Source organism: Rhinolophus ferrumequinum, chromosome 11 (assembly GCF_004115265.2).
Source record: "Rhinolophus ferrumequinum isolate MPI-CBG mRhiFer1 chromosome 11, mRhiFer1_v1.p, whole genome shotgun sequence".
Taxonomy (NCBI): domain Eukaryota; kingdom Metazoa; phylum Chordata; class Mammalia; order Chiroptera; family Rhinolophidae; genus Rhinolophus; species Rhinolophus ferrumequinum.
The window spans coordinates 11,409,291-11,434,965 of record NC_046294.1 but is presented as its reverse complement, the minus strand read 5'-3'; the positions used below and the strand labels follow the sequence as shown (position 1 = coordinate 11,434,965).

General features: G+C 43.6%; 1 protein-coding gene across 12 annotated transcripts in view; it reads left to right on the top strand.

Moving 5' to 3' along the window:
* CTNND1 (catenin delta 1) overlaps positions 1-25,457 on the top strand; it is a 44,133-nt gene extending 18,676 nt beyond the window's left edge. Inside the window, exons 2-21 of one of the 12 annotated variants that reach the window (XM_033120911.1) lie at positions 1,925-2,041; positions 3,242-3,531; positions 5,527-5,598; positions 6,298-6,450; positions 7,446-7,981; positions 11,528-11,991; positions 13,112-13,295; positions 14,125-14,242; positions 14,720-14,873; positions 15,284-15,301; positions 15,743-15,811; positions 16,608-16,735; positions 16,832-16,982; positions 18,111-18,303; positions 18,658-18,772; positions 19,158-19,245; positions 21,543-21,605; positions 22,422-22,525; positions 22,941-23,027; positions 23,305-25,457. In XM_033120911.1, the coding sequence (XP_032976802.1) occupies positions 3,337-3,531; positions 5,527-5,598; positions 6,298-6,450; positions 7,446-7,981; positions 11,528-11,991; positions 13,112-13,295; positions 14,125-14,242; positions 14,720-14,873; positions 15,284-15,301; positions 15,743-15,811; positions 16,608-16,735; positions 16,832-16,982; positions 18,111-18,303; positions 18,658-18,772; positions 19,158-19,245; positions 21,543-21,605; positions 22,422-22,525; positions 22,941-23,027; positions 23,305-23,316 (2,904 nt within the window). In that variant the 5' untranslated portion in view covers positions 1,925-2,041; positions 3,242-3,336 and the 3' untranslated portion in view covers positions 23,317-25,457. Of the gene's footprint in view, positions 1-1,924; positions 2,042-3,241; positions 3,532-3,737; positions 3,805-5,526; positions 5,599-6,297; positions 6,451-7,445; positions 7,982-11,527; positions 11,992-13,111; positions 13,296-14,124; positions 14,243-14,719; positions 14,874-15,283; positions 15,302-15,742; positions 15,812-16,607; positions 16,736-16,831; positions 16,983-18,110; positions 18,304-18,657; positions 18,773-19,157; positions 19,246-21,542; positions 21,606-22,421; positions 22,526-22,940; positions 23,028-23,304 lie in introns of those variants that run through there. The other 11 variants (XM_033120912.1, XM_033120913.1, XM_033120915.1 and 8 more) reach the window with 11 other exon arrangements.
* Positions 25,458-25,675: the final 218 nt, after the last annotated feature.

Here is a 25,675-nt window from a genome sequence, read left to right as displayed (position 1 = left end):
TGCCAGGCACTAGAGAAGCACCCTGTGTCCCAGAAACACTGGTCTAGGTGGGACCTCTTAGTAAATAGAGTTGGAGTAGGGAAACCGGCTCATCTGCTTTTTTAGGACCCAGTTATGCTCTTGATCCGGTTAATTTCATCTACTACACAAAATAGTTTTGGGCTGAGGCGTTACCATTAAGTAATGTAATTGGAAGAGAGAAAGTAACTCTTGAAACAACTTAATACCTCACATTTGTATAACGTACATTATCTCACCTGATCCTTACAGCAGCTGTGAGTTAGATGGGGCTGGTGGTATTGGCGTCTTCCGGATGAGAACATGGCAGGGACTTACTGCTATTGTTGGCTAGTGCCAGAGCCAGGACTGGGCTGGTCTTCTGACTGCTAGTCTGTTCCTACACAGCCTCTACTTCTGTCTTCTTTCAGGCAGAAAATCTCCCCGTGCTTTTAAGGCCCTGGCATCTGATCTCTTTCTACGTAACTGTGGTGTCCTCTTTTCCAAATTAGAGCCAGGTGGTCAGCTTTAAAGCCATGAAGATATAGAAGACACTGCTTCCTGACCTCAAGCCCTGGATAATTTCCCTACTACCCTTCCTAAACCCTTATTGAATTAAAGTTGTGAGGGCAAAAAGTGGCTGTTGATGGATGGGTGACAGTTTCTCTGTGCAGCAGGGAGTGTTGTCACTGTATGCCCCGTAGTAGTGGTAGTTGGAGCTTTTATTAGCAAAGAAAATTACAGGGCGGAGGCTGCCAGAAGGGTAACTGCAGTCCAGGCCCTGTTGAAACCCAGAACTGGAAGAATCCCTCCTGAACTCCGAGTCCTCTTGTGTGGAAGGTTCAGAGGTCATTGTACATAGCGGAAGAGGGCAAGTGCTTAAAATGAAGAAACAGAGATGAAAAGGGAGCAACGTTTTTTTTTATAAGGGTACTTATTAAAGACCTTTGAATTGCCTCTTGGAATGTAGGGTGGGAATATGAGAAAGTAGCAATGGGCTGTGGACTGAAAGGAAGAACGGGAGTTGATAAGTGATTGTGGGAGCCCAGAGCTGGGGGTAGGAGGAATTTAGAGAAGTGCCACCATATTCTTGGATTTAGGGACTGGATCCTCTGGAAGGAGTCTTAGTAATGGAGACTTAATTAAAGAGTTTACTGGGCACCTGTTTATCAGTTCCTCTGGGTACTCTTTGCTTGCTGAATGCTGCGTATGCAGGCATACCTCGTTGAATGGCACTTCACAGATGTTGCGCTTTTTTCACAAATTGAAGGCAAGACCCTCTGCCAGCATAACGATTACTCCTTGCTTTATTGCAGTGATCTGGAATGAACCGCAATATCTCCGAGGTATGCCTGTATTGAAGGCAAACAGGCCCAGGTGTCTGCTCGCTGGGGCTATGGGAGCGTGGGAAAGGGAACTGAAGCAAAAGGCTCAGCCCCGGCTAGTCGCCACATGTCTTCCCCACTACACTGTTGCGCTGGTTTCTCAATGCTGCTGTGGGCATGCTGGGACTGGGCTGGGAGGTTTCTGCCGTAGGGGTGGGGAGGAGGGGGAGGGCATTCCAACAGCATTCCCCCCCCCCCCAATTTGGTTGCTGGGAACAGGGAGTAAGTCACTTTTTATCCGTATTATAACCTCGTGGTTCTGTATATAAGTGCAAGTAGAGGAACCTCTGATATGACGGTAGAATCCAGGTTTTAATGAAAGGTACACCCAAGGTCCAGATACCTGAAAAGAGAAGAAAGTCCAAAGGGCATTTGTCACATTAAGCAATTCCAAGTCATATTTTACTCCCAAGTCAAATTACTCCCTTCCATTCCCAGATTGTCTTTCTCCCGATACCTGCCATTGCTCTTCTTATTTTTGAATGTATTGGGTATATTTTATTTTCCTCTCATTTCCATTTTTCCTCCAAATATTTCTGCAGCTCTCTCCTTCCTGCTTCCTCCTTGCTGTGGTGGCTGGGATGCTTCTCCCATGATTTTTTGAATCTAGACTGGGCTGTTGTTCTCTGTTAAACCAATCAGTTACGACCTCTTAACAGGTGTGTATGGAAATATGTTTATTAAGAATAAGAAAATTTAACTGTCTTTTTTCTTGATGGGTTGATGAGCGGGTGGGGAATAGAGGAGAGGATTTATTCTAAAACCTGCCTTTCAACATGGTGTACTTTGGACTGGCCATATCGTCTGCCATAGCCAACTTGTAAGAGAGAAATCCCGTCAAGTCCAACAATGCCTTTCCATATTTACTAGCCAACTTGCAGTTTACATAATAGGGTATGGTGAACTCTTTATTTCTATTTAACTCACTTATTGTATAAATAGTACACATAAGCCCTCTAGATCTTTTGATATTTACCCTGTGTTAGAATAAGTAAAGAGGTAAAAATACAGTCTGTTTAGAGCTTTTGCAGGATAACAGAGATGTAGGAAGTTCCAGCCATTGATTGTCTAGAGGTTAGAATATAAACTACTAGAGTTTCATAGTTTGAGCCTAATGTTCTTTTCCTATTTCGCAAAGAGCTGAAGGTCACTAAAAATGGTGCCTTTTACACATAGAATTTTTTGTGGTTCTGTCGCTTTCTTGTCTCCATTAGCCAAGGCACATATTTTGCCCTCAATATTGTAGTATGGTTTTGAAAAGCAGGAAGGCCCCTTCATGAATGTATTCAATGTGAGGGCCTTACGTTTTGTTTCCAGCCTTTGATGATGGGAACTTTTTTACTACTTCCATTTCTTGTTGGCATTTTATTTTAGCATATTCATTGAGTATAATTTGCCACTACTGCAGCAATTTCAGTGTTCAGATTTGGGAGAGATTAAGTAAGATCTGTACTGCCCCCTTTTCTCTAGAAGGGGCTTGTCCCTTGCAGGACAGTGAGTACTAGTTTGTACTGTGGAGTTGCAACTTTCATTGAGTTGACGCCATCAAAATTTTCCAGGAGAGAAATAGTATAATTTTAATCTCATGTCTTGACCACAGCCCTTAGCCACAGGCTCCCTTTCCTACCAACAGTGTAAAGACTTGGATCTAACTGCACTTTCCTGCGTGTTAAAGAGGGTAGTGGGCAAAGGATGCTGCCTGAGCAGATACTGGTGATGGGCTCCCAGGCTTGGTGGCGGCGCGCTTTCTGCACTGCAGTAAAACCATGAGAGGGCATCTTTGGCTCTGGGATTAATCATTCATCTGTCTCCTCTGACCTGTGACCTTTTCTCTCCTCTCTCTTACCTTCTCCCGGTAGTGTGAAGTGAGGGGGGCCTTCTCCCTCCTTCCTCCTCCCTCTGTGGTCCACCTTCCTTTTTACCCTGCCCTGCGGCGGCTCCGCCCCTTACCTTCATGGACGACTCAGAGGTGGAGTCGACCGCCAGCATCTTGGCCTCTGTGAAGGAACAAGAGGCCCAGTTTGAGAAGCTGACCCGGGCGCTGGAGGAGGAACGGCGCCACGTCTCGGCGCAACTGGAACGCGTCCGGGTCTCACCACAAGATGCCAACCCTCTCATGGCCAACGGCACCCTCACCCGCCGGCATCAGGTAACCCCTCTATCCATCAGACTTGCAGGTAGGACTTTGTCGTGGTCATAGAGAGGCTATGTTCCTTCTTGGGAAACTGCTTTCCTCACGGTGATGGGCTTGTCCAGAGCCCATGCTTTATGACGAACCTTTACAAGGGCAATAAATGCTGATTAAGAGATAGGGAATGTTGCTGCTGTATTGAGTTGGGCGCACTCACCTCTAGAAGCATCTACTGGACTTCCTGTGTTGCTGGAGTGGGGTTTCCGCGTTGGGATGCAGTTCTGGTAAATGGTAGGTCATATAGTTTGGAGCTGTACTCGGATTCCTTCTGTTTTCTCTGATTTTTTCCCCCCTTGCCATCAGAAATTCAGGAAAGGAAATGCCTGCTTAGTGGTTGGGTGAGTTGGGCACCTTGTCCTCTCAAGTCCAGTTCAGTCTCCCTCAGGGAACAGTCTGTACTCAGAAGGTGTGGCAGTGACCGTCATTTGGGTATTGCTGCTCCATGTGGTCTTCTGTGCTGTGCGAGTCGTGTTGGAGGAAGGGGTTGTTGTTGATTTTGTTGGTTAGGGCTGGAGAGGGAGCGTCGTGCTGCTGTTTAACCCGAATATAAGCACCAGAGCCAGTGGTCTCTGGGTCGGCTCACTCTGATGTGACTTGGGAGAGGTGGTGTTAGAAATGAGAAGTATCTTGTGTTTCCTGTGGTTTCTCCAGTCTGACTTGGCTGTGAGGTCATCTGTCTGAGGTGTGTGTGTGTGTGTGTGTGTGTGTGTTAGGCATTGCCTGATAGCCTGCATCTTAAGAGAGCTCCGGTGGGAACTAAGAACAGTGCTCATGCTTCAATAGCCCTTTCTACTGATTACATTTTAATGATTTTGTAAGACAGAGAAGGTCCCTTATGCTGAGGACCTTGTTGAGTGGGAGGACAGTTTCAATTGGGGGATGATCAGGAGTTTGGAGGCAGTGTGTTTGCAATGTCCCTAGGACTTTTATAGGAAGCAGAATAGAGGGTTAGAGATGAGAGGGACATACTGAAAAGGGGAGAGCAGAACTGCTCAGGCTTGGAGGTGGTGGGGAATTCCAGGACTTAGTACATGCTTTCCCTCTCTCTTTCTCTTTTTATATTTAACTTCTACTCAGCAATGAAACCACACCCTTCCTTCTTCCTGAAAGTATGTTTAACTTCCTTTCTCTGCAGCCTTACACTATCTATGTAATGGGAGTGTAGTGGGGGAAGAGTCTCCCAAGGTGGCTGGATCTCACTGTATTCCATTTGAAGAGGAGCAGTCAGAAGTATTTTTATGTAGTATAATGTCAGTAGCATTTCCTGCTGTTTAAAACAACTTAAGGGTGACATTTTTAAAATATGTTCTATGGCTCTAATAATTGGTGATGAAGATGTTGAGACGTCTGTTTGCTTGAGGGGAGTTGGGGTACTTGCTTTCTTCCTATTTGGAAAGGGAGACTCATATCTGTTGTTTCTTTTGAAAGCTGCCTGGTATGGGAGTTTCCAGTGGTAGTAGAGCATGACGATGTGTGGAATAATAACGAAGGCTTTTGGAAACCCCCCCGACGTAGCTGTTCGAACTTTCCTTATATTCTTATGGCTTTCCAAAAAGACTGTTGGGGAACTTATCTGAGTCTCTGCTCTTTACTCAGCAAGTAGTTTTTGAGTGTCCGTTATGTGTCAGGTACTGTTCAAGGCACTAGGGGTACATCATTGAACAAAACATCATTGACCCCCCACCCTCCAAAAAGAAACCATCTGCCCTCATGGAGCTTACATTCTTATGTTCCAGAGACCCAGTCTGCCAGAGTTCCAGGTCTGATTCCAATTTTGCGGGAAGTGCTAAGACGAAGGAATGATGTGGTTCTTTTATAAGTACTGGCAGAAGGGCTCCAGGCCACAATCATCTTCTTGAAAGCCCTTTTCCTGTTTGGAAAAAAGATCATTTGTGTTTGATTGAGCAAAGGAAGGCCACAGAATGAATTGTCTTCTTGTGGGCTGTATTTCAGAACGGCCGGTTTGTGGGCGATGCTGACCTTGAGCGACAGAAATTTCCGGATCTGAAACTCAACGGACCCCAGGTAATTCTTTTGGCTCACGGTCTGGGTTGCTTCATTCCTATCTTCTCACTCCCCTGGCCTATAGAGCATATTGGTGTCTTGTAAAGTGCCTGGCACATTATAAGCACTGGTTAATTAGTTTCTTTTATTTAGGAAAATAAAAGAGTGGAACTTCAAAGTATATATGTAGTTTTATTGGAATGAATTTTAATGATCATTGATCCAGTGTTTGAGTTTGATCCCAAATTATTGTGTCCCTTTTCTAGAATGGATGTACTTTGCAGAAAAGCCTCCCTAAATTCTGACGGGTCTTGAGCCTTAGGCATTACCCGAAGAATAACATAGAACTAGTGAGAAGACGGCTCTTATTGGGATTTCCTGGTTCATCTTAAAAGTTCTTATTGGGTGAACTCTTCTGAAGAATCGCTCAGATGCAGCTGTAGCTGCAGCTGACACAGTTTGTGTTCACCGATGACCAGAACGGGGAAGTTCAACCTGCTGTCTGTCACGTGGGTGCTGATGTGGCTAGTTAGCTCAGGTCATACTGGTTAGAACTGGGAAATTATTATATCTTCTGCCTTTTTGTACAAGTTCAAAAGATGGGGACAGCCACCCGGCTGGGGCCCATAGAAGATGCGTGAGATAATGCTTCTCATTGGGATGGATTGTGGATACGTAGGGCTGAATAGTAACTCTTTCCTTTTTCTCTTTTCTGTGTAGGATCACAGTCACCTTCTCTATAGCACCATCCCCAGGATGCAGGAGCCAGGGCAGATTGTGGAGACCTACACGGAGGAAGACCCTGAGGGAGCCATGTCTGTTGTCTCTGTGGAGACCTCGGATGATGGAACCACTCGGCGCACGGAGACCACAGTAAGCTAAGATGTATCTAAGGCCTGGGACGAGGGAGGACGTCTTCTTATGGACTCTATTAGGGGAGGGTTTGAGCACTTACTTAAGGAGGATGAAGGGCCGCTGACCTGTAGTGAAAGCGTAAAGACAGTGATCTTTGTCCAGGCAGAAAGGATAGAAAAAATATGGGAAAATCTAATGGAATGGGGAGGAGAGAAGGTACATCTAGTTCTGCAGTAGCTTCCCTTGTAGGCATACAAGGTCGGACAATTAAGTTTGCAAACTCATCCTAGAAAATGTGCTACATGCCTCATTGCTGAATATCACTACGGTCACCTTCAAAGTACTCCCCTTGGGAAGCTATGCACCGACGCCAGCACCTAGTCCACCCTTCAAAGCAATTTTGGAACTCTTTCTGGAATGGCCATCAGAGCTGTCGTCATATTACCCTTGATGTCCTGAATATCATCAAAATGTCTTCCTTTGAATATTTCCTTTATCTTCGGGTAAAGAAAGAAGTCATTGGGGGCCAGATCAGGTGAGTAGGGAGGGTGTCCCAGTACAGTTATTTATTTACTGGCTAAAAACTCCCTCACAGACAGTGCTGTGTGAGCTGGTGCATAGTATGATGCAAGAGTCATGAATTGTTGGCGAAAAAGCTCAGGTCGTCTAACTTTTTCACACAGGCTTTTCAGCACTTCCAAATAGTAAACTTGGTTAACTTGTTTGTCCAGTTGATATAAATTCATAATGAATAATCCCTCTGATAACAAAAAGGGTTAGCAACGTTGTTGCAACAAGTTTCGCGAACTTAATTGTCAGACCTCATAGTTACTGCTAGGACGATATTCCTGCTTGGGGACTTCCTATAAGATGGAGAGAAGGGTGGATGGTAGTTGTAAGGCATTTCTAAGTAAAGTGAGCTGGAGATAGGAGTTTGTTTCTTTTCTTAGAGGAGGCTAGAATTTAAGCTTATATTATTCATTTCATTAATTTTTCTTTTTTCTTACTCGAAGGTCAAGAAAGTCGTGAAGACTGTGACAACACGGACAGTACAGCCAGTCCCTATGGGACCAGATGGGCTGCCTGTGGATGCCACGTCAGTTTCTAACAACTACATTCAGACTCTGGGTCGTGACTTCCGTAAAAATGGCAATGGGGGCCCGGGTCCCTATGTGGGGCAAGCAGGCACTGCTACCCTTCCCAGGAACTTCCACTACCCTCCTGACGGATACAGCCGCCACTATGAAGATGGTTATCCAAGTAGCAGTGACAACTATGGCAGCCTGTCCCGGGTGACCCGCATTGAGGAGCGGTATCGGCCCAGCATGGAAGGTTACCGGGCACCGAGTAGACAGGATGTCTATGGGCCCCAGCCCCAGGTTCGGGTAGGTGGGAGCAGCGTGGATCTGCATCGTTTTCATCCAGAGCCTTATGGGCTAGAGGACGACCAGCGGAGCATGGGCTACGAAGACCTGGATTATGGCCTGATGTCCGAATATGGCACTGCCCGCCGGACGGGGACACCCTCTGACCCTCGCAGACGCCTCAGGTAGGCAAGAAAAGGGGAAGAGAAAGGACCTCTCCAACATAGGGAAAAGGGGTAGGTCTTCGCTCTTCTAAGTGCTTTTTAGGGTCAGAGACACTTATGGCCCCCTCTCCTTTGTCTTTCCTTGTGGAAGCCCACCTTGTTCTTCCCTTTTCTGATTTTACTAAATAGCGACTTGTCTTTTTAATCTCTTTTTTCATTATAAAAGTTATACATTCTAATTACAGAAAACGACTTGTGATGGTTATTGGTCTCTGTCCTGAAAAGTGTCCTTTGCTTCTAATGCCAAGAGTTTCAGTTATTTCTGCCTAAGATCTGACCCCTTCCTGGTACCCAGGGCAATGAAATACTCGTTCCTGTGGATTTCTTCAGCTTCTGGTTTGGTATTAAGAACAGAGTTAAGGGTTTTAGGCTTTCAGGGCTGGAATAGACATATAAGAACATTCCCTGTGGTGGTTTTAATTTCAAGATAAAAACAAACCTTGATCTCACAAAAGCCCTGACCCTTTGCACTTAGGTTCTTTCATTTGATTATAAAGTGAAATGAGTGTGGCATCCTTAGAGGGTGGTACATTGTTGACGCTGAGAGATCACTAAGCAGCTGTCTATTCTGACTTTCCTCCTCATCCTGGGGGATTCTTTGGTGATGTGAAAAAGGGAGTGATTGGTGTTTTGATTGGTAGATGGTTTGCCTTGAGAGAGCTGCTTGTGAATGGAGGTTGGCAAACCTTTTCTGTAAAAGACCAACTAGAACTATGTTAGCCTTTGCAGGTCATATATCCTTTTTGTTGTATGTTGTTATTTTTACAATCTTGTAAAAATATAAAAACGGTTCTTAGTTCTGGAGCTGTGCAAAAATAGGTTTGGCCCATGGGCTGCCAGCCCTGCTTTACAATAAATCAGAGACAGGGTTTTCCAATCAAAGAGAAGTAATAAGAAATAAGGGAGAAGGTTTATGGATGTCTTGATGGTAAGGATAGCCTACCAGCTGTTGCTGAATTTCTGTTTGAGGTCATGACCTTCTAAAGCAAATGCACTGGTACTGACTTCCCCGATTAGGTAGCTTTGGTTAGCAGTAAACAGGTCTGGGCCTAGAAGTACAGGCCCCATTGTCTAAGCCTGAGTCACTCACCTGTCAGGTAACTTGCAGACAGCTAATGCAGCTCCCATGTGACTCACCTTTTATTCTTGGGTGGGGGTCGGGTGGAGGGGAGGGTAGAGCACTGTACCTCAGCTGGTACAATTGGAGCAGTGGTAGATAGCAGCTATCGCCTAAGGAATCTGCCCAGGGTGTTGGCTTCTTCTGCTTACTGAAGTCTGCTTTTTCTGACTTCCTCATTAGTAGAGTGATTAGACCTAGGTGGGTGTGGGTGGCCAGCTCATTCTCTGCTGTCCCTAGATGTGGCACTTGACATGGAGAGGATTTGGGGCCTGGTTCTTGGAAACCTGCTTGACTAGCAAAAATATTTGCAGCTTCCTGTTCCTGGCCTAGGAGAGTAATACAAGGTCAAATGAAAACAGCAAGGCAGAAGGATGAGTGGGAAAGGCATTGAACCAGAAGACCTTAGTTCTAGTTGTGCCTTTGCCACTAGCTCTGTAGCCTGGAGCAAGTCGTTTAATCTTTCTGGTCTCTGCTTTGTTAATTTGTAAAACAAAGGAAAGAATGTCATGATCCACTGCTTGCAAAAAAAGGAAATATTTCTTGAGTGACTACAATCTTGGTTATCGTAATTGCTTATATTAAAATAATAAAAGTAAAACATGTTCACTCCCAGAGTAGAAAAATGCAGAAAAGCATACCATCCATTGATAAAGAACTACTGTTAACACTTGGGTGCGTTTCTTTTGAGTTCTTTTTCCTATTCATGTAAACATACTGTGACTTTATCCCCTACGAAAATGGAATCTTACTTACCTACTATTTTTTTTTTAAGATTTTTATTGGGGAAGGGGAACAGGACTTTATTGGGGAACAGTGTGTACTTCCAGGATTTTTTTCCAAGTCAAGTTGTTGTCCTTTCAGTCTTAGTTGTGGAGGGCGCAGCTCAGCTTCCAGGTCCAGTTGCCGTTGCTAGTTGCAGGGGGCGCAACCCACCATCCCCTGCGGGAGTCGAATCGCTAACGTTGTGGTTGAGAGCCCGCGCTCCAACCAACTGAGCCATCTGGAAGCTCAGCGGCAGCTCAGCTCAAGGTGCCTGTTCAATCTTAGTTGCAGGGGGTGCTGCCCACCATCCCTCGCGGGACTCGAGGAATCGAACTGGCAACCTTGTGGTTGAGAGTACACTGGCCCATGTGGGAATCGAACCCGCAGCCTTCGGAGTTAGGAGCATGGAGCTCCAACTGCTCAGGCCGGCCCACTTACCTACTATTTAGTAACCTACTCAAAATTTAGCTGTGTAACCTGTTCATTTTATTTCAGTGATATTAAAAACTAGTGATTTTTCATAAATGCTTAGTCCATCTGAATCACTGTTGAGGGATTGATGTTGACCGCTGTGAGGCAGGCCAGACCCTCTGCTTAGGCTAACCTTGCGGGTTTGGTGACAGTGGGAGTGGTTTTGTGGAGCAAACAACAGGCTTATTTGGAGAGTTCCACACAATAGATTCTCCTGTCTCCTGTGGGAGCCACAGAGTGAGATGAGCTTACAGATAATGGGTCTCTTCCTTCCTGGTGGTTATGAATAAATAATAGTGTGACAGACTCACCCTCTAGTGGTTGTGGGTAGTACTGAAATAGGGATAATGACCTCTTTACCTTCGATTGCTTTGTTTCTGTTCCTTCTCTTAGTGACTGCATATCCCAAATGTGAGTGTTCAGTAGTCTCTATTTTGACAGAACTGAAGGTTCTGTCAATACATTTGTTGAGTAGCAGAGATGACCTTGGGATGAAATGAAAATGTTCAAATTTATACCTCATCAATACTTAAGCCAGGTCCTCATATGATGTAGCAAGAAGTCCTGTACTGTGTTTGCTCCATCACCTCTTATTTTATAATTTCCAAAATATGGTAAAGAGAGGCTTAAATATGAAGTGTGTGTAAGGGTCTTATCCCACCGGCTGTTTCCTGTGTGTAAATGCCGTATATCCTGTTTAGCTAAGGGTTTGTAAGAACTGTTCTCAGACATTGCTGCCTTCTGTGGTGTTCAGCCAGTTGCTTTGGTTAACTGCTACCAGAAGGTTTATTTCAATCTGTATCCAGAGAAGTTAACAGCTGTCAGGTAGGTATCATTCACTACTAAGCAGGATTTGGTTCCTTTTTTGTGATCAACATCTGTGAATGCTTGTTACTGTCCTCCAAGCTAGTAAACTTCACAAGGAAAAACAACAAACAAAACGTGTAGTTTACAGATGCTTTAAAAATAATTACCTTACCCCATTAAGAAAAACCAATCAGTGTATCATTTATGCAAAGGACAGATAAGATTGAGTATAGTAGAACTGGGGTTACTCCTACCTTAAAGATGAGGGGGTGATGGGAGCTTTCCATGAAACCAGACGTGACAGCTCGATGTGTTCCCCTTTCCTTTTGGTTCTTCTAACACTGCAGGAGCTATGAAGACATGATTGGTGAGGAGGTGCCATCGGACCAGTACTACTGGGCTCCTTTGGCCCAGCACGAACGGGGAAGTTTAGCAAGCCTGGATAGCCTGCGCAAAGGAGGGCCCCCGCCTCCCAATTGGAGACAACCAGAGCTGCCGGAGGTCATAGCCATGCTGGGCTTCCGCTTGGATGCCGTCAAGTCCAATGCAGCTGCATATCTGCAACATTTGTGCTATCGTAATGACAAGGTGAAGACTGACGTTCGGAAGCTCAAGGGCATACCAGTACTGGTGGGATTGTTAGACCACCCCAAAAAGGAAGTGCACCTTGGAGCCTGTGGAGCGCTCAAGAATATCTCTTTTGGACGGGACCAGGATAACAAGATCGCCATAAAAAACTGTGATGGTGTTCCGGCCCTTGTGCGATTGCTCCGGAAGGCTCGGGATATGGACCTCACGGAAGTCATTACTGGTGAGTTCTAGGCCTGCGGGAAACTGTTAGGTCAGGGTCGCTGTTAACCTCTAGAGATGCTGAGACCTACACGGATTTCCAGTCCTTTCACTTTTGATTAAAGGTTGTGAACTCGTGGCCTTTGGGTCAGAGCCATCTCATAGAGTGTTTGGATCACACAAGGTTTTCAAAATTTTGACGAATTGGTTGCTAATGTTTAAAATTCCAGCGATTTCACTTAAAATTCCTAGATTCTTGGCTTCTATTAAAAATGTGCAAGAACTGGTAACAATGGATCTGTTTTGCTACCTGACAGTAGTTGGTTTGAGCTGATTGAGACATGTGTTCTCCAGTTTGCAGCAATCCCCAACACATTCTGTTATCTCGGACTACTGCCATATAGAAAATTGTCACCCAAACATTGAAGCTGAGTGTCAATTGCCATTTATCCATATTCTTGCAATTTCTTTAAATTATCGGCTATCCTGACTCACCTACCTGGCACGTGTAGACATTTGAACTTGTGGTCCTTGCTTTAGAAGAATGGTTTTTCAAATTGTGGGTTGTGATCCATTAGTATGTATTGAACACAATTTTGTGGGTCACAATCAGTATTCAAATAGAAAAGAAAGGAAGAAAAATACATACATACATACATACATACATACATACATACATACATACATGCAGTAATAATGATTGGCAATCTTGTACCCTGGAGACATTTTTGGCTGTCACAACTTGGGGTGGGGAAGTGCTGCTGGCATCTAATGAGTAAAGGCCAGAGATGCTGCTAAACATCTAACAATGGGCAAGACAGCTCCCCACAACAAAGAATTCTCTGGCCCAAAAAGTCAGTGGTGCAGATGTTGAGAAACTGGTGTAGATCGCTCAGAGAGCATTTCTTATGATAAGTGTTGTTTTATGAAACTGTTTCATGATATGTATGTTTGTATTGAGCCATAATGTAAAATATATTTCTTACCATGGGTCACGGACAAAAGCTTGAATATCATTCATTACAAGGTATTTGGTCATTGGGGAAGATGGAGAAGTGTTGAAATCGGGGCTTCTCTTTGGCATTCTTCAAACGTACTAGCTTGGGTGCTGGAGGGCTATCTGACGGAGTTGTCTCTGCCAGGAACCCTGTGGAATCTCTCATCCCATGACTCAATCAAAATGGAGATCGTGGACCATGCACTGCACGCCTTGACAGATGAAGTGATCATTCCTCATTCTGGTTGGGAGCGGGAACCTAATGAAGATTGCAAACCACGCCACATTGAGTGGGAGTCAGTGCTCACCAATACAGCCGGCTGCCTCAGGTAGCATAAGGGCTTTGAGAGTATGGAGGTTGAAATTTTGAGGACTAACTTAAATCTCTTAAAAAAATTCTTTAGCCTGTCAGTCAGCCTCCTTTCCTGTCTATATTGTTTACTGTGACTCCAATCTGTCTTTCTGCCGTTGTTGTCATTTCTTCCTTGTGATCCACACATGCCCGCTATGTCGGTTTGCCTGCTGTTCCCCAGATAGCTTCCCTGCTTCCGTGCCTCTTTGACTTGGTTCATTTAATTTGGTAAACATTTGTTCAATAACTACCACATGCAAGGCCCTTCTCTCGTCCTGGGCTGTGTCCCTGCCCTCAGTTATCTGCATTGCAGGTCAGGCTGCAATCAGTGCAACAAAAAGAGTACAGAGGGCTAGAAGGGTAGGGGGTGGGAGAGGAAGGTCTGTTCTTTCTGTCTGTAATGTTCTTCTCTCCTAAACTCAGGTGCCTTTGTTTCATGAAGATTTTCCTGATTTCTTTTATATCCTATAATAATTGCTGCAGTATATTCTTTCTCTCTTGGGGTTATCCTCCTATGCGCTGTGCCTCATTCTTCATTTGTACTTCTATACAGGAAGCATCTTTTCCGTCTTAAATTATTGTGGTTGGTGTACTTTATTTATACCCTCCCAACCCCTGTCCTGGTTCTAAATGTCCTGAAAGCAGGGACTGTCTTACTCAACTTTCATAGCAGTGCCTTCTTTATAATGGGTATTCACTGTTTGTTACAGTGAATAAAAAAGGTAGTGAGGCTTGTAGATGTTGAGGGAGCTTAAGGGAGGATTTCTGGGTTCGAGTCATCTTGATGCCGCTCCCTTTCCCCGTAGGAATGTCAGCTCAGAGAGGAGTGAAGCTCGCCGGAAACTTCGGGAATGTGATGGTTTAGTGGATGCCCTCATTTTCATTGTTCAGGCTGAGATTGGGCAGAAGGATTCAGATAGCAAGGTAAGTTAATGGCTGAGTGAATTCCATTCATAACAATCATGAGGTACCTGGAGTGCAGACCTATCGCCTCAGGCTTCTAAATAACATTAGATACCTATACCAGCCCCTACTCCCTAAAGTGGGTATTCACCTTAGAGGAAAACTATTTTCTTTAGAATTTCCTTCACTGATACACGTTAAAGCTCTTTAGCTGGACTTCCAAGGTTGTACATTTTTCTAAGAAGGAAAAAGTGAAAAATTTAGGAAAAAGGCCCTAAGTTTAGTGTCATACACCAAATGGGGAGGCAGAAACCCTTCCTTAGCCTGGCTACAAGGATTTTGAGGAGTTTGGGCCTCAGAGGCCGTGGGAGAGATGATGGGTTGGGCTATGCTTTTGAGGATTGATATTTTAGTGTCTGAATCATGGAAACCTATACTTGCTGGAACACCACTGTGGGCATCCCCTTCTCCATTGAGCCTTTTCTTTTATGTTCCAAGCTTGTGGAGAACTGTGTTTGCCTCCTTCGGAACCTGTCATATCAAGTTCATCGGGAGATTCCACAGGCAGAGCGTTACCAAGAGGCGCCTCCCAGTGTTGCCAACAGCACTGGGCCACATGCTGCAAGTTGCTTCGGGGCCAAGAAGGGCAAAGGTGAGTCTTAGTTCCTTGTCCCTTGCTCTTTAATGTAGGACCAAGAAAGGAACACTCAGGTGTAGAATACCTGCCAAGCAGTACAGGTGTCTGCCTAGTCGAGGATGTCTTTTTGCTCTTCTGCTGCTTTCCCTGTGTTGTGTGCTTCATTCGAGGTGGTGGCGTTGGTGGTGGTGGTGGTGGTGGTGGTGTTGGTGGTGGTGTCGGTGGTGTCATCAGTGATGGGGACAGTAAAGGACGAGAACTCAACTAATCTGGGGCTTTGCCCCCATTCCTCCTTTGTGTTTCCTGTGTTTTTCTTTTCCTCTCTGCTTTCCTGCTTATCTGCCCATGATCCCATTGACATCTCTCTCCTGCATTTTTCTTCCTTAATTTCTCTCTGCTTTCCACCTTGGGTGACGCACTGGAAGATGAGTGGTTCTCCAGAGGTGAGTGGAATCTTTTAAGGCGCTTATCTATTTCTAATTTGCATGTTTTGGTTTTAGCTTCCCTAATGTTTCCTTGCCTTACCCTTCCCTGTGGATGCATGTAAGAAAATTCAGTTGAGGAAGACCACTGAAACAAGTTTAGCTTTTTCTGAGCTAATGGATCATGGCATGCTACTTCTGGGCAGCACACTCCCAGTTATCTGAACTCAGGACAATCTCAACAACAGTGGTTAGCCTCATCTTACCAATCTGCTGCCTGTTTTCTGTGATCATTTCAGCGCAGCCCCCTGCTGGGACAAGCTGGGGGCCCACATGTTCCCCCCATTTACCCACTTGATGCATCCCTGATCCAAAGATTTTGACTGAAGAATAAAAAAATGTACCAGGGTGGACTCTCCTTTCTTAAACTTTTACCCTCCCCACCTTTTTTAATTTCTAAAGGGAAAAAACCCACAGAAGATCCAGCAAACGACACAGTGGATTTCCCGAAAAGAACTAGTCCCGCTCGAGGTAAGTTATCTTTTTCTTTTCAGTCTCCAAAGGTGTCATAAACACAGTCCACAGAGAAGTATTTGGTAGTTTAACAGTATACTGTGCAATATGTTCACTCTTCTCTCCAATTTATGGGTTTGAAGTGATGGTGAAAATATTGGGAAACTATAATATTATAGCAGCAACTTACAAAAGACTGCTTGTTACAGCAGCTCTTCACAGTGCTTGAGGGTAGGATAAGGTTCTGATGGTAGTCTAGACTAGCAGCTTAGGCACCTAAGTAGCCACTACAGTTCTTGGGACTTAAACTTTCGCCTACCTGTTATAAGAAGCCTCTTTATCACAGTTAGGTTCTTTATATTCATCAATAAAGTGAGTCCAAAATTCCCAGCTCTCCATGGATATAGAAGTTATAGATGTTGTTAAATCTAGGTTAGGCCGTTTTACTTAGTCACAGAAAAGGTGGGCAGAATGCTTCAGTTAAGTTAGAAATCATTAGTTTGAGAAGAGAAATTTTTAACCCTGAGTGGTATCAATGAGCAAATGAACCCTCTGAGTGCCTATGCTCTGAGTGCCCAGCCAGGCCAAAGTAAAGTGTGGGAGAGAGGAGCTGCATATGATGAGTTCATATCCTTTCTGTTCTTACTGTGGATTAATTCTTCTTAAGGCATGGAATCAAGCCTCTAAGTTTGCTATTGGGTGGGTGGGAGAGTTTCGGGAGCCTAAACCCATCAATACAGAGTACTTCCTGGACTTCCACCAGCCACAGCCTGGTTTGTAGGTACTGCTGAGCATCCTCTGCTTTCTTGTGCAGGCTACGAGCTTTTATTTCAGCCAGAGGTGGTTCGGATATACATCTCGCTCCTCAAGGAGAGCAAGACTCCTGCCATTCTAGAAGCCTCAGCTGGAGCTATCCAGAACTTGTGTGCTGGGCGCTGGACGGTGAGTACCTTTTAGAAGATGGATTTGGAGATGGGAGACTTGGCTAACTGTGTTGCGCCATTTGTAATCTGTTTCACCTCCATGTGCTGCTTCTAGTATGGTCGATACATCCGCTCTGCCCTGCGTCAAGAGAAGGCTCTTTCTGCCATCGCTGACCTCCTGACCAACGAACACGAGAGGGTGGTGAAAGCTGCATCCGGGGCACTGAGAAACCTGGCTGTGGATGCTCGCAACAAAGAATTAATTGGTAAGGAGATGGATGTTCATTCCCTCAGCATCTAGTACAGCGTCTTTAATCCAGCAGGTGCTAAATTGTTTATTTATTCAAGTGATTGAGAGGAAGAATCCTAGCCCTCCACAGTTTGTGAATTCAAGGGTTGGAGAGGGTTATATAGTTGACCTTGAACAACAAGAGGGTTAGGAGCTCTGACCCACCCCCCCAGTCAAATCCACATATAACTTTTGACTCCCCCAAAACTTAACTAGTAATAGCCTATTTTAGAACGGAAGCCTTAGTGATAACAAAGAGTTGATTAACACATATTTTGTATGTTATATGTATTATATATTTTCACAATAAAGTAAGCTAGAGCAAAGAAAATGTGATTAAGAAAATCATAAGGAATAGAAAATACAGTATTTATTGAAAAAGATCCATGTGTAAGTGGACCCACACAGTTCAATTCATATTGTTCAAGGGGGAACTGTAGTTTAATGGTTCTTGGAAAGACAAGAGGTGATGACTCTTCAAAAATAGAATAATAATAGCTGTTGTTTTTTAAACACTTACTTTGTTAGTAGGCCTTGTTAAGCACTTCTGTAGGTTCTCATTTAATCGGCACCACTTTACAAAGGTCCATTTTTTTATAGGGCAAGGAAACTCAAGGGCAGGTAAGTTAAGTAATTTGCTCAGAATTACTAGGTTGGTGCAAAAGTAACTGTGGTGTTTGCAATTATTTTTAACCTTTTAAACTGCAATTACTTTTGCACCAACCTAATAATATAGCTTGTATGTGGCAGAGCCCAGTTTTTTAAATTTATAATGATTGTACTTTTGAACTATTATAATATTAAATATACTGTTTTCATTGAACTATTTGAAAGGACTGTGTAGCATATTTGATATAAAGTATTCACATTGTTTCTGTGTGACTGAAAAAGGAAAGAATAAAAAAAGGAAAAGGAAGGACAATAAATTCATGGCTATTCCAGGTCCTTTGCTCTTTGATATGATAACCCTGTAGGAGAATGAAGTGGATTCCTGGGGACAGTTCCTATACTTTATGTGATCAAGGCAGGTAAGGATAGTGTTAGGCGCCGCGTGGCCTGACTCAGCTTGTTCTCCCGGCACGTCCCTTCTGTCTTCCTGCTGCAGGTAAACATGCTATCCCTAACTTGGTAAAGAATCTGCCAGGAGGGCAGCAGAGCTCCTCTCAGAATTTCTCTGAGGACACTGTGGTCTCTATTTTGAACACCATCAACGAGGTTATTGCTGAGAACTTGGAGGCTGCCAAAAAGCTTCGAGAGACACAGGGTATCGAGAAGCTGGTGTTGATCAACAAATCAGGGTGAGCTTAACACTTAAAATTACAACTGGAAGAATTGAAGTCTGAGAGGGGAGTTGCTCGGAAGGAGCGTTTCCCGTTTGCTTCTAAGGTTATTTTCCCTTAATTACATGTAAAGTTTGAAGAGGTATTGCCCTATTTTCTGTCTTAATGTTGATCCGTAAATTGATAGTAGACTTTTCCATCAAACAGTTTTGTGTGTCACTGTTTGGGATAGAATACAGGAGTTGGTGACCACTTGATCTTGCCCATTTTGGCATTTATATTCTGAAGTTACATTATACTAGAGAGAACAGGTTCTCAGCTTCTTCCCTGGTCGTACATCCAAATTCCATATGGTGTTACTTTCCTCAAAAGGAACCGCTCAGAAAAAGAAGTTCGAGCAGCAGCACTTGTGTTACAGACAATCTGGGGATATAAGGAACTGCGGAAACCACTGGAAAAAGAAGGATGGAAGAAATCAGACTTTCAGGTAGGATAATTCTTGAGACTGAGACCTTAACTATTTTTTTCCTTGATCTCAGGTAATGCTTCTGTCTTTGGTTTCCTCTATTCTCATTATCACATTAAGTCTTCTTTTGACTCGAGTCTCTGATAGTAAAGAAATCATTTGGTTTACTCCACCCCAAAATGAATGGTGCCCACAGTTCATTTGCTGCCAAAATAGCTGTTGTCTTCCTCTGTGTCACAGCCACTGTTAATGCTGGTGGCAGTTAAGGATGATGGCCTTTTGGACTTTCCCCAAATCTGCCACAGCCCTTTGACAGGAGTCGTATTTGGGAAGAGGGACCTAAAGGTCTGTACCCGCTAAGGAATAAGGTATGGGTGACATTGCTGTATTTTATGTTTGCTTCCAGGTGAATCTAAACAATGCTTCTCGAAGCCAGAGCAGTCATTCATATGATGATAGCACTCTCCCTCTCATTGACCGGAACCAGAAATCAGGTACAGTATCCAGTGGGCATAGCCCTCTGCTTTTATTCCACCTCTGCTATTCTTTAGTGAGCTTACTATCCAAGCAACAGGATATATATTGATTTCTGAGTGAGCAAGTCTTTGGTAGAGGGTAGTAATGGTTCACTCAGGATTGAAGCAGGTAGGCTTGAGCTTTAGAAAATAAAACAAAACAGGCAGTTAGCCCAGGTATCCCCCTGTCTTTGCTTGTGGACTTAAAATGACTGGAAAGTGAACCCTAGTCTATTTTCTCTATTTGAGATGCAATTGACATGTAACATTGTATAAATTTAAGGTGTACAGCATGATTTGATATATGTATATATTGCAAAATGATTATTTTTTTCTTTTAAATTTTAACGTAATACATGTTTACTGTTGAAAAATTAGAAAATACTGACAATCAGGAAAATAACAATAGCAAATCACTTATTTCTATTACCAGAGATACCCACTGCTATTTGGGGTTATATCTTTTAAACACTTTGGTCATGTGAGCAAATACGTTTTTCCCCAAAAGATGAGTCATGTATTTTGTTTTGAAAAAGTTTGCTTTTTCACTTAGGTATGTATTGTAATCCTACTTTCTTAATGATACTTAGCTTTTGGCTCCATCAGGTTTCTTGAAATGCCGTCTTAAAATGTCAAGTCTGTTGACATTTGTTCTGATGGTGCAAAAGCCATGGTAATGGGGGCTGAGCATGAACCAGGGCAGTGACACCAAACCAAACGAGTCACTGTAGTTTTCATTGCCATGTACTCACAGCTTAAAAAAGAACCAGCTTCACTTAACAATGCACTTGGTGGAGCTGTGAAAATTATTAACTTTGCTGTTTCTACCCTGGAGTATACATCTTTCTAATATCCTGTGCTGATGAAATAGGAAGTACTCAGAAAGCACTGGCTGCATATAAAATTATGATGGCTATCTTGTGGAAAAGCACTTGTGTTACTAGTTGACTAGCCGCTTTTGTGGAACACCATTTTTACTTGAAAAAAATGACTGACAGACAAACTACGGTTATTCAAACTTAGAGGAAAAATAACTGACAGTACTTGCTGCCTGAATTTTCTAGTGAAAATTATAATTTTGGAAAACTTGTATCTGCCTTAGTAACGTCCCAATACTTCAAAGACTTTTTAATGAAATCAGTGGTGATACTAATGAATGTGATTTTTCTGACATGGTACAATGAACATTTTAGAAGGTCTGCATAACTATGAACTAGTATTTTCCAAGTGACCAAAGCATGTTGTTTCAAAGTCATGCCTGGGTAATGGATCTATTCAAAGTACAAGACAGAACAATGGATTTTAATTTAACAGAATATGAGGATATCCTTTGTTTGGATTCAGACTTTACACTGCTGCTAACCTTAAAGAAACTCTGTGGAGTACCGTGTTTCCCTGAAAATATGACCCAGCCGGACCATCAGCTCTAATGCATCTTTTGGAGCAAAAATTAATATAAGACCCGGTATTGTATTGTATTATATTATATTATACCCGGTATTATATTAATTTTTGTCCCAAAAGACACATTAGAGCTGATGGTCCGGCTAGGTCTTATTTTCGGGGAACTATGGTATTAGTTAGTAGTGTCCTATCAAAGGATATCCACAATTACCTGAAAAGACTATTAAGATTCTCCTCCCCTTTCCAACTTCTTATCTGTGTTTTCTTTATATACTGCAACCAAAATAACATCACAACAGATTGAGTGCAGAAGCAGATGTGAGAATCTAGCTATCTTCTATTAAGCCAAACTTTAAAGAGATGTGCAAAAATGTAAAACGATCCTTTTTATAAAAAGTTAAACGTGTTATTATTTTAAGATAATTTTTATAAGCGTTTATTTGAGCCAGCTGATGACTTGCCGGGGACAAGATCTCAAATGCTCCTTAAAAGTGTTATTTATGTTAACATGGAATAAGTTGATGGTTACTTTTAAGTGAAATAAATAAATATTTAAAATTTCTCAGTGCAGTAGATGTTAATCCATATAACCCACGCCAATGAAAGTTCTTTGGCTCCTCATAATTTTTAATACTGTAAAGGGGCCCTGAAAATTGAAAATTGCTGGCTTAGAGTGAATGGTTAGGAGTCTTTTGGAAAGGAATCTCTTTAAGTGTCATGAGGGCTTTGTCTAGTGCCTGGCACACTGTGTGGGCACTCAGGAAAAATTTAATTGGAGGGAGGGTGGACAGACTAGAGAGCAGTTTTTATGACGAGTATAGATTTTTTGAAGAGTTGGTTTTTGACCTGGATAACTTTCTGTCTTCATATAGATAAGAAACCTGATCGGGAAGAAATCCAGATGAGCAATATGGGATCAAACACAAAATCATTAGGTAGGTGATTAATTCCTGTAAGGATACGGAGTCGTATTTCATTGGGATGCGAACTGTCTGGCTCTGCAGTTTTTTTCTAGTACCCTCATCCATTTGCCATCCACCATTTATAGTGGATGTAGTATCCACCATTTGCCATCCCGGAAGAGCACTGGCTGGACATTTCCAATTGGAAGGATGTGAGGAAATTTAGTAAAACTTGATCCATGTACTTTCTTCCGCATTTCCACATGCTCAGAGGTTTTTTAAAAAGTCTTCATATGCCTTCCTCATTACTACAGTATCATGTTTGTGTCCCTAAACTGTCACTCAACAGCCTTCATAGTCTGACCTCAGGCTCGCTCTCTGTCTTACCTCCGTGTGCTCTGGTTCAGCCCACCTAGTCTGATTTTCTCTCTCTCCACTCTGCACTTGCTTGATTTTGCTCATGTAATACCTCTTACTGGAATATCCTTCCTATTTGCTTTTCTAAATTTTCCTCATCCCTAAAGGCTTAACTGAAAGTCCTGTCTCCTTTGTTAGGTCTTTCCTAACTATTGCTGCATACCTCATGGTCTCTTCTCTTCACTCTAATATCCTTATAGACAGAGCTCTTCAGTTTAGCTTTTTAATGTATGTCATACTCTGTGTATTTATATGTTGGCTTCCCAATTAGATTCATGTTCTTTTTAAGTCAAGGGTGACCAGAACTTAATGTCTTCTGGAGCATTTGGCAAAGTTCAGTTCCTAACAGAGGTACCTAATTCACACTTCTCTGCCCAGTATATGTTACACACTAGAGGGGAATATCACGTTTCCGTGTACTTTTTTCACTAGATAACAACTATTCCACACTGAATGAGAGAGGGGACCACAGTAGAACACTGGATCGATCCGGGGATCTAGGCGAAATGGAGCCATTGAAGGGAACACCCCTGATGGTAAATTCTCTTTATATACTGCTGTCCTCCTATGGCTGATTCTGTTGTGAAGCCTGCATGTTTTGTGAGATAGCGAAAAAGGACCTGGTGAAAGACAGCATCCTTTTCTGCAGGGGCTTTCGGGAAAAGTAGTTTTGACTCCTGTTGGGAATTCTTGGGCCATTATTCTGCGATGGTTGAGATGGGGAAGAAGACTATAAACGTGTAACTGACATAACTATCGCTAACTGGTCTGTTCTTACGCATTACTCGTCTTCCTGTTCCTGCCTGTGTTTTCTCAAACGTCTTTCCCTTTTCTTACTATTACCTCGTTTTGTTTGAGTTGACAGATTTGGGGATTTCCCCTAGATCTGGCACATACTCACAAGGTTCCTATTTCCTTACTCTTATACTAACAAATTGCATGTGTTCACAGCAGGACGAGGGGCAGGAATCTCTGGAGGACGAGTTGGATGTGTTGGTTTTGGATGAGGAGGGGGACCAAGTGTCTTACCCCCCCATGGTATGTCGCCCAGTTCCCCCCAAGATTATCACGGCGGAAGGAGGTCCCTGTGTGCAGCAGTCTGCCAATCACACCGATCTGATCAGACCAGAGACACTGGTCTCAGCACGTGGTGTTTGGGCTCCTCTGTGATTATTAGCTCTCAGGGCTGGGTCGTGCTGCTGGTCTGATGCTCCGTGGTGTGCTCTGCTCTTCCTCCCTCCAGATTTGTTTGGCTGTCTTTCGGTTCTCCTTGTTCCCAACCCTATTAACATCTCTTTCTCTTTTTTCCCTACAGCAGAAGATTTAGCACCACTATCTCCACTACATCTGAGCTTATAATATATGTACTTTTATTTTTTGGTGGTGAAACGGACTGACGATTTTTCCCTTTCTTCGCTGGACTATTGTGCCAACTGCCAGACTGCCTCCTGCCCTTATAGCCCTAAGTGGCTGCCTTCTTTCCATCGACTCCTAACTTCTTCCAGTGAAGTTTAATTGTCCCTCCTCCCCACTCCAGATCCTCTCCAATTGTTCCCAAGAACCCTGACTCAGTTATATACATACCTTGAGAAACTGCTGCAGATTAGCTCTTTTTGCCAGCGCTCCCTGGAACTCCTGGCCTTGTGTGGAGGGCAGGGGAGTGGGGATCTTCACTGGAAGCTGTGGGAAGAATTGGAAGTTACATGCTGTTATATGCATTGTACAGCAAGCTGATAAACGGATGATTCTTAATCAAGATTTTTTTTTTTTCTTGGTGAGGAAGGGACTTTTTGGTTTTTTTGGAGAATGGGAAGTGTGAGCTGTTCCCTTATTCCTGATGACTGTTTTTGAAGCAAAGAAGGCTGGTGACATTGGCACATACCACCTGGCAAGGCCCCTTGAGTGAGTGAAGGTCTCCCAGAACTGAGATTAAGAAACCTTGCTCTCCTCGTCTCCAGGGCAGGGACCGTCAAGGACTTACAGACTCCATCTCCTCCCCAAGCTTCATGCCAGCCCTGGGCTGCCGCTGCCGCTGCCCCACACTGAGGCTGTCCTTACCCTCCGCTCCCGTCCTGTGATAATGTCTGCTGACTTGGCCAGGCTATTGGCAAGAGGCTGTAGAAAGAGGAGAATGTGTCAAGGAAGACTTGAGTGAGAAGGAGCAGAAAGCTGTCTTCTGGGGAGGAGAAGAACCTCTTGGAGGAGCTAGTAGGGATGTACATGAATCAGTTAGTCTGAAACTGGCAGGAAGCTTCAGAGCTGGCTTCCCCCCGCCCTTATCTCTCCTTTCCACCCCCATAGCCCTGTCCTCCCCTGCCTACTCCCTGGATTGGTTGGCTGACTAAAGGACCTGATGTACATACTTCTGCCCCCTTTACCCTAAAAGGTGGGGATCGCCCCTGGCTTTGCCTCTTCTTTGTGCCTTTGGCCTGGGGTGCATCTTCTCCTTCCCTTCCACGTGCCTTTCTTTGCCTCTGCAGTCTCATTTCTCATGATTTTGCAAATTATATTTTGTTGATTCTTACTATTAGCCCTAAATAGCTGAAAGAAGAGGAGAAGTGACCTAGAGAACCTCAGGTTCTCCACTGGCAATTGGTGTAGCCTCTACTTTCAGCCGTAGCAAGCTTTTGCTCAACAGTATATGGTTGGGATTTCGCAAAAATCCTGTTCTGATAAATGTCAAAATGCGGTTGATGGGAGGAGTGCGTGGTATGACTCTTGTTTCTTAGTTGCCCAGAATATACCATCATCTCCGAAGGGGTTGTAGGGAAATCATTTCCACCCCCCGCCCCACCCCATCCCCAAATACCTCCTCCTCTCAGTTTAGTGTACATTAGCTGGTTGGGCTAGAGGGATCAGCAGCTGTGCTGGGTGATTATTTTTTTTTAATCCATTTCCTTATTTGTCTTTTCCTCCCCCCTTAATCTTCTAAAGGCTCAGTTCAGTGCAAACTGGAAATCTTGATTCTTCTCTCCCTCTTCCCTTATATACGGAGACTATGGGGTAGGAGCAAAGTGCACAACTCACCGCCCCTTTCCCTATGCATTAAAATCCCTCAGTTACCCTCCCCCCCTTCCCATTTCTTCCCACTCCTTTTCTGGCAGAAAGGAGCCTTTCCCTCTCTGTGACCCTAAGAACATACTGCACAGGGGAAACTGCCCCCATCCGGACCTGGCTCCACTCTTGGTTTCTCTTGTTCTCTTCTGCTCTTTTCTTGGTGCTCTTTTTCTTGGTGGGGTGTGGGTAATAGAACAGCCATGGGCTTTTGGGGACCTTAACTGTTTTTTTTTTCTTTTTTGTTCATAAAAACACTAAACATTCAATTCCAGAAAACCAAAAATGGCACCTTCCACTGAACACTTATCAGGGGCGTGTCTTCTCCATACCTTTTCTGTTTTTCTTTCTTTCTTGTTAATGCTTTTAAAAACAAATGAGTTTTTTATATAAATAAAGTTTTTAAAGTGTGTATGTGGGGGGTCTGTGTCATTTCTTCACTTTAAGCTCTACCTCTTCCCTCCTTTTCATCTTAATGTATCGGTGGCTGTTTTCTCTCCATAGCACCCAGAAGGGGGTTGTACCAGGATGGATTTATTTTGAGCGCAGTTCCAACTTTGTCAAGCAACACTCTTTTTAATTATATATGAAATGTTTTTCCTCTGAAGATTCTTACAAATTAAATCTGGCTA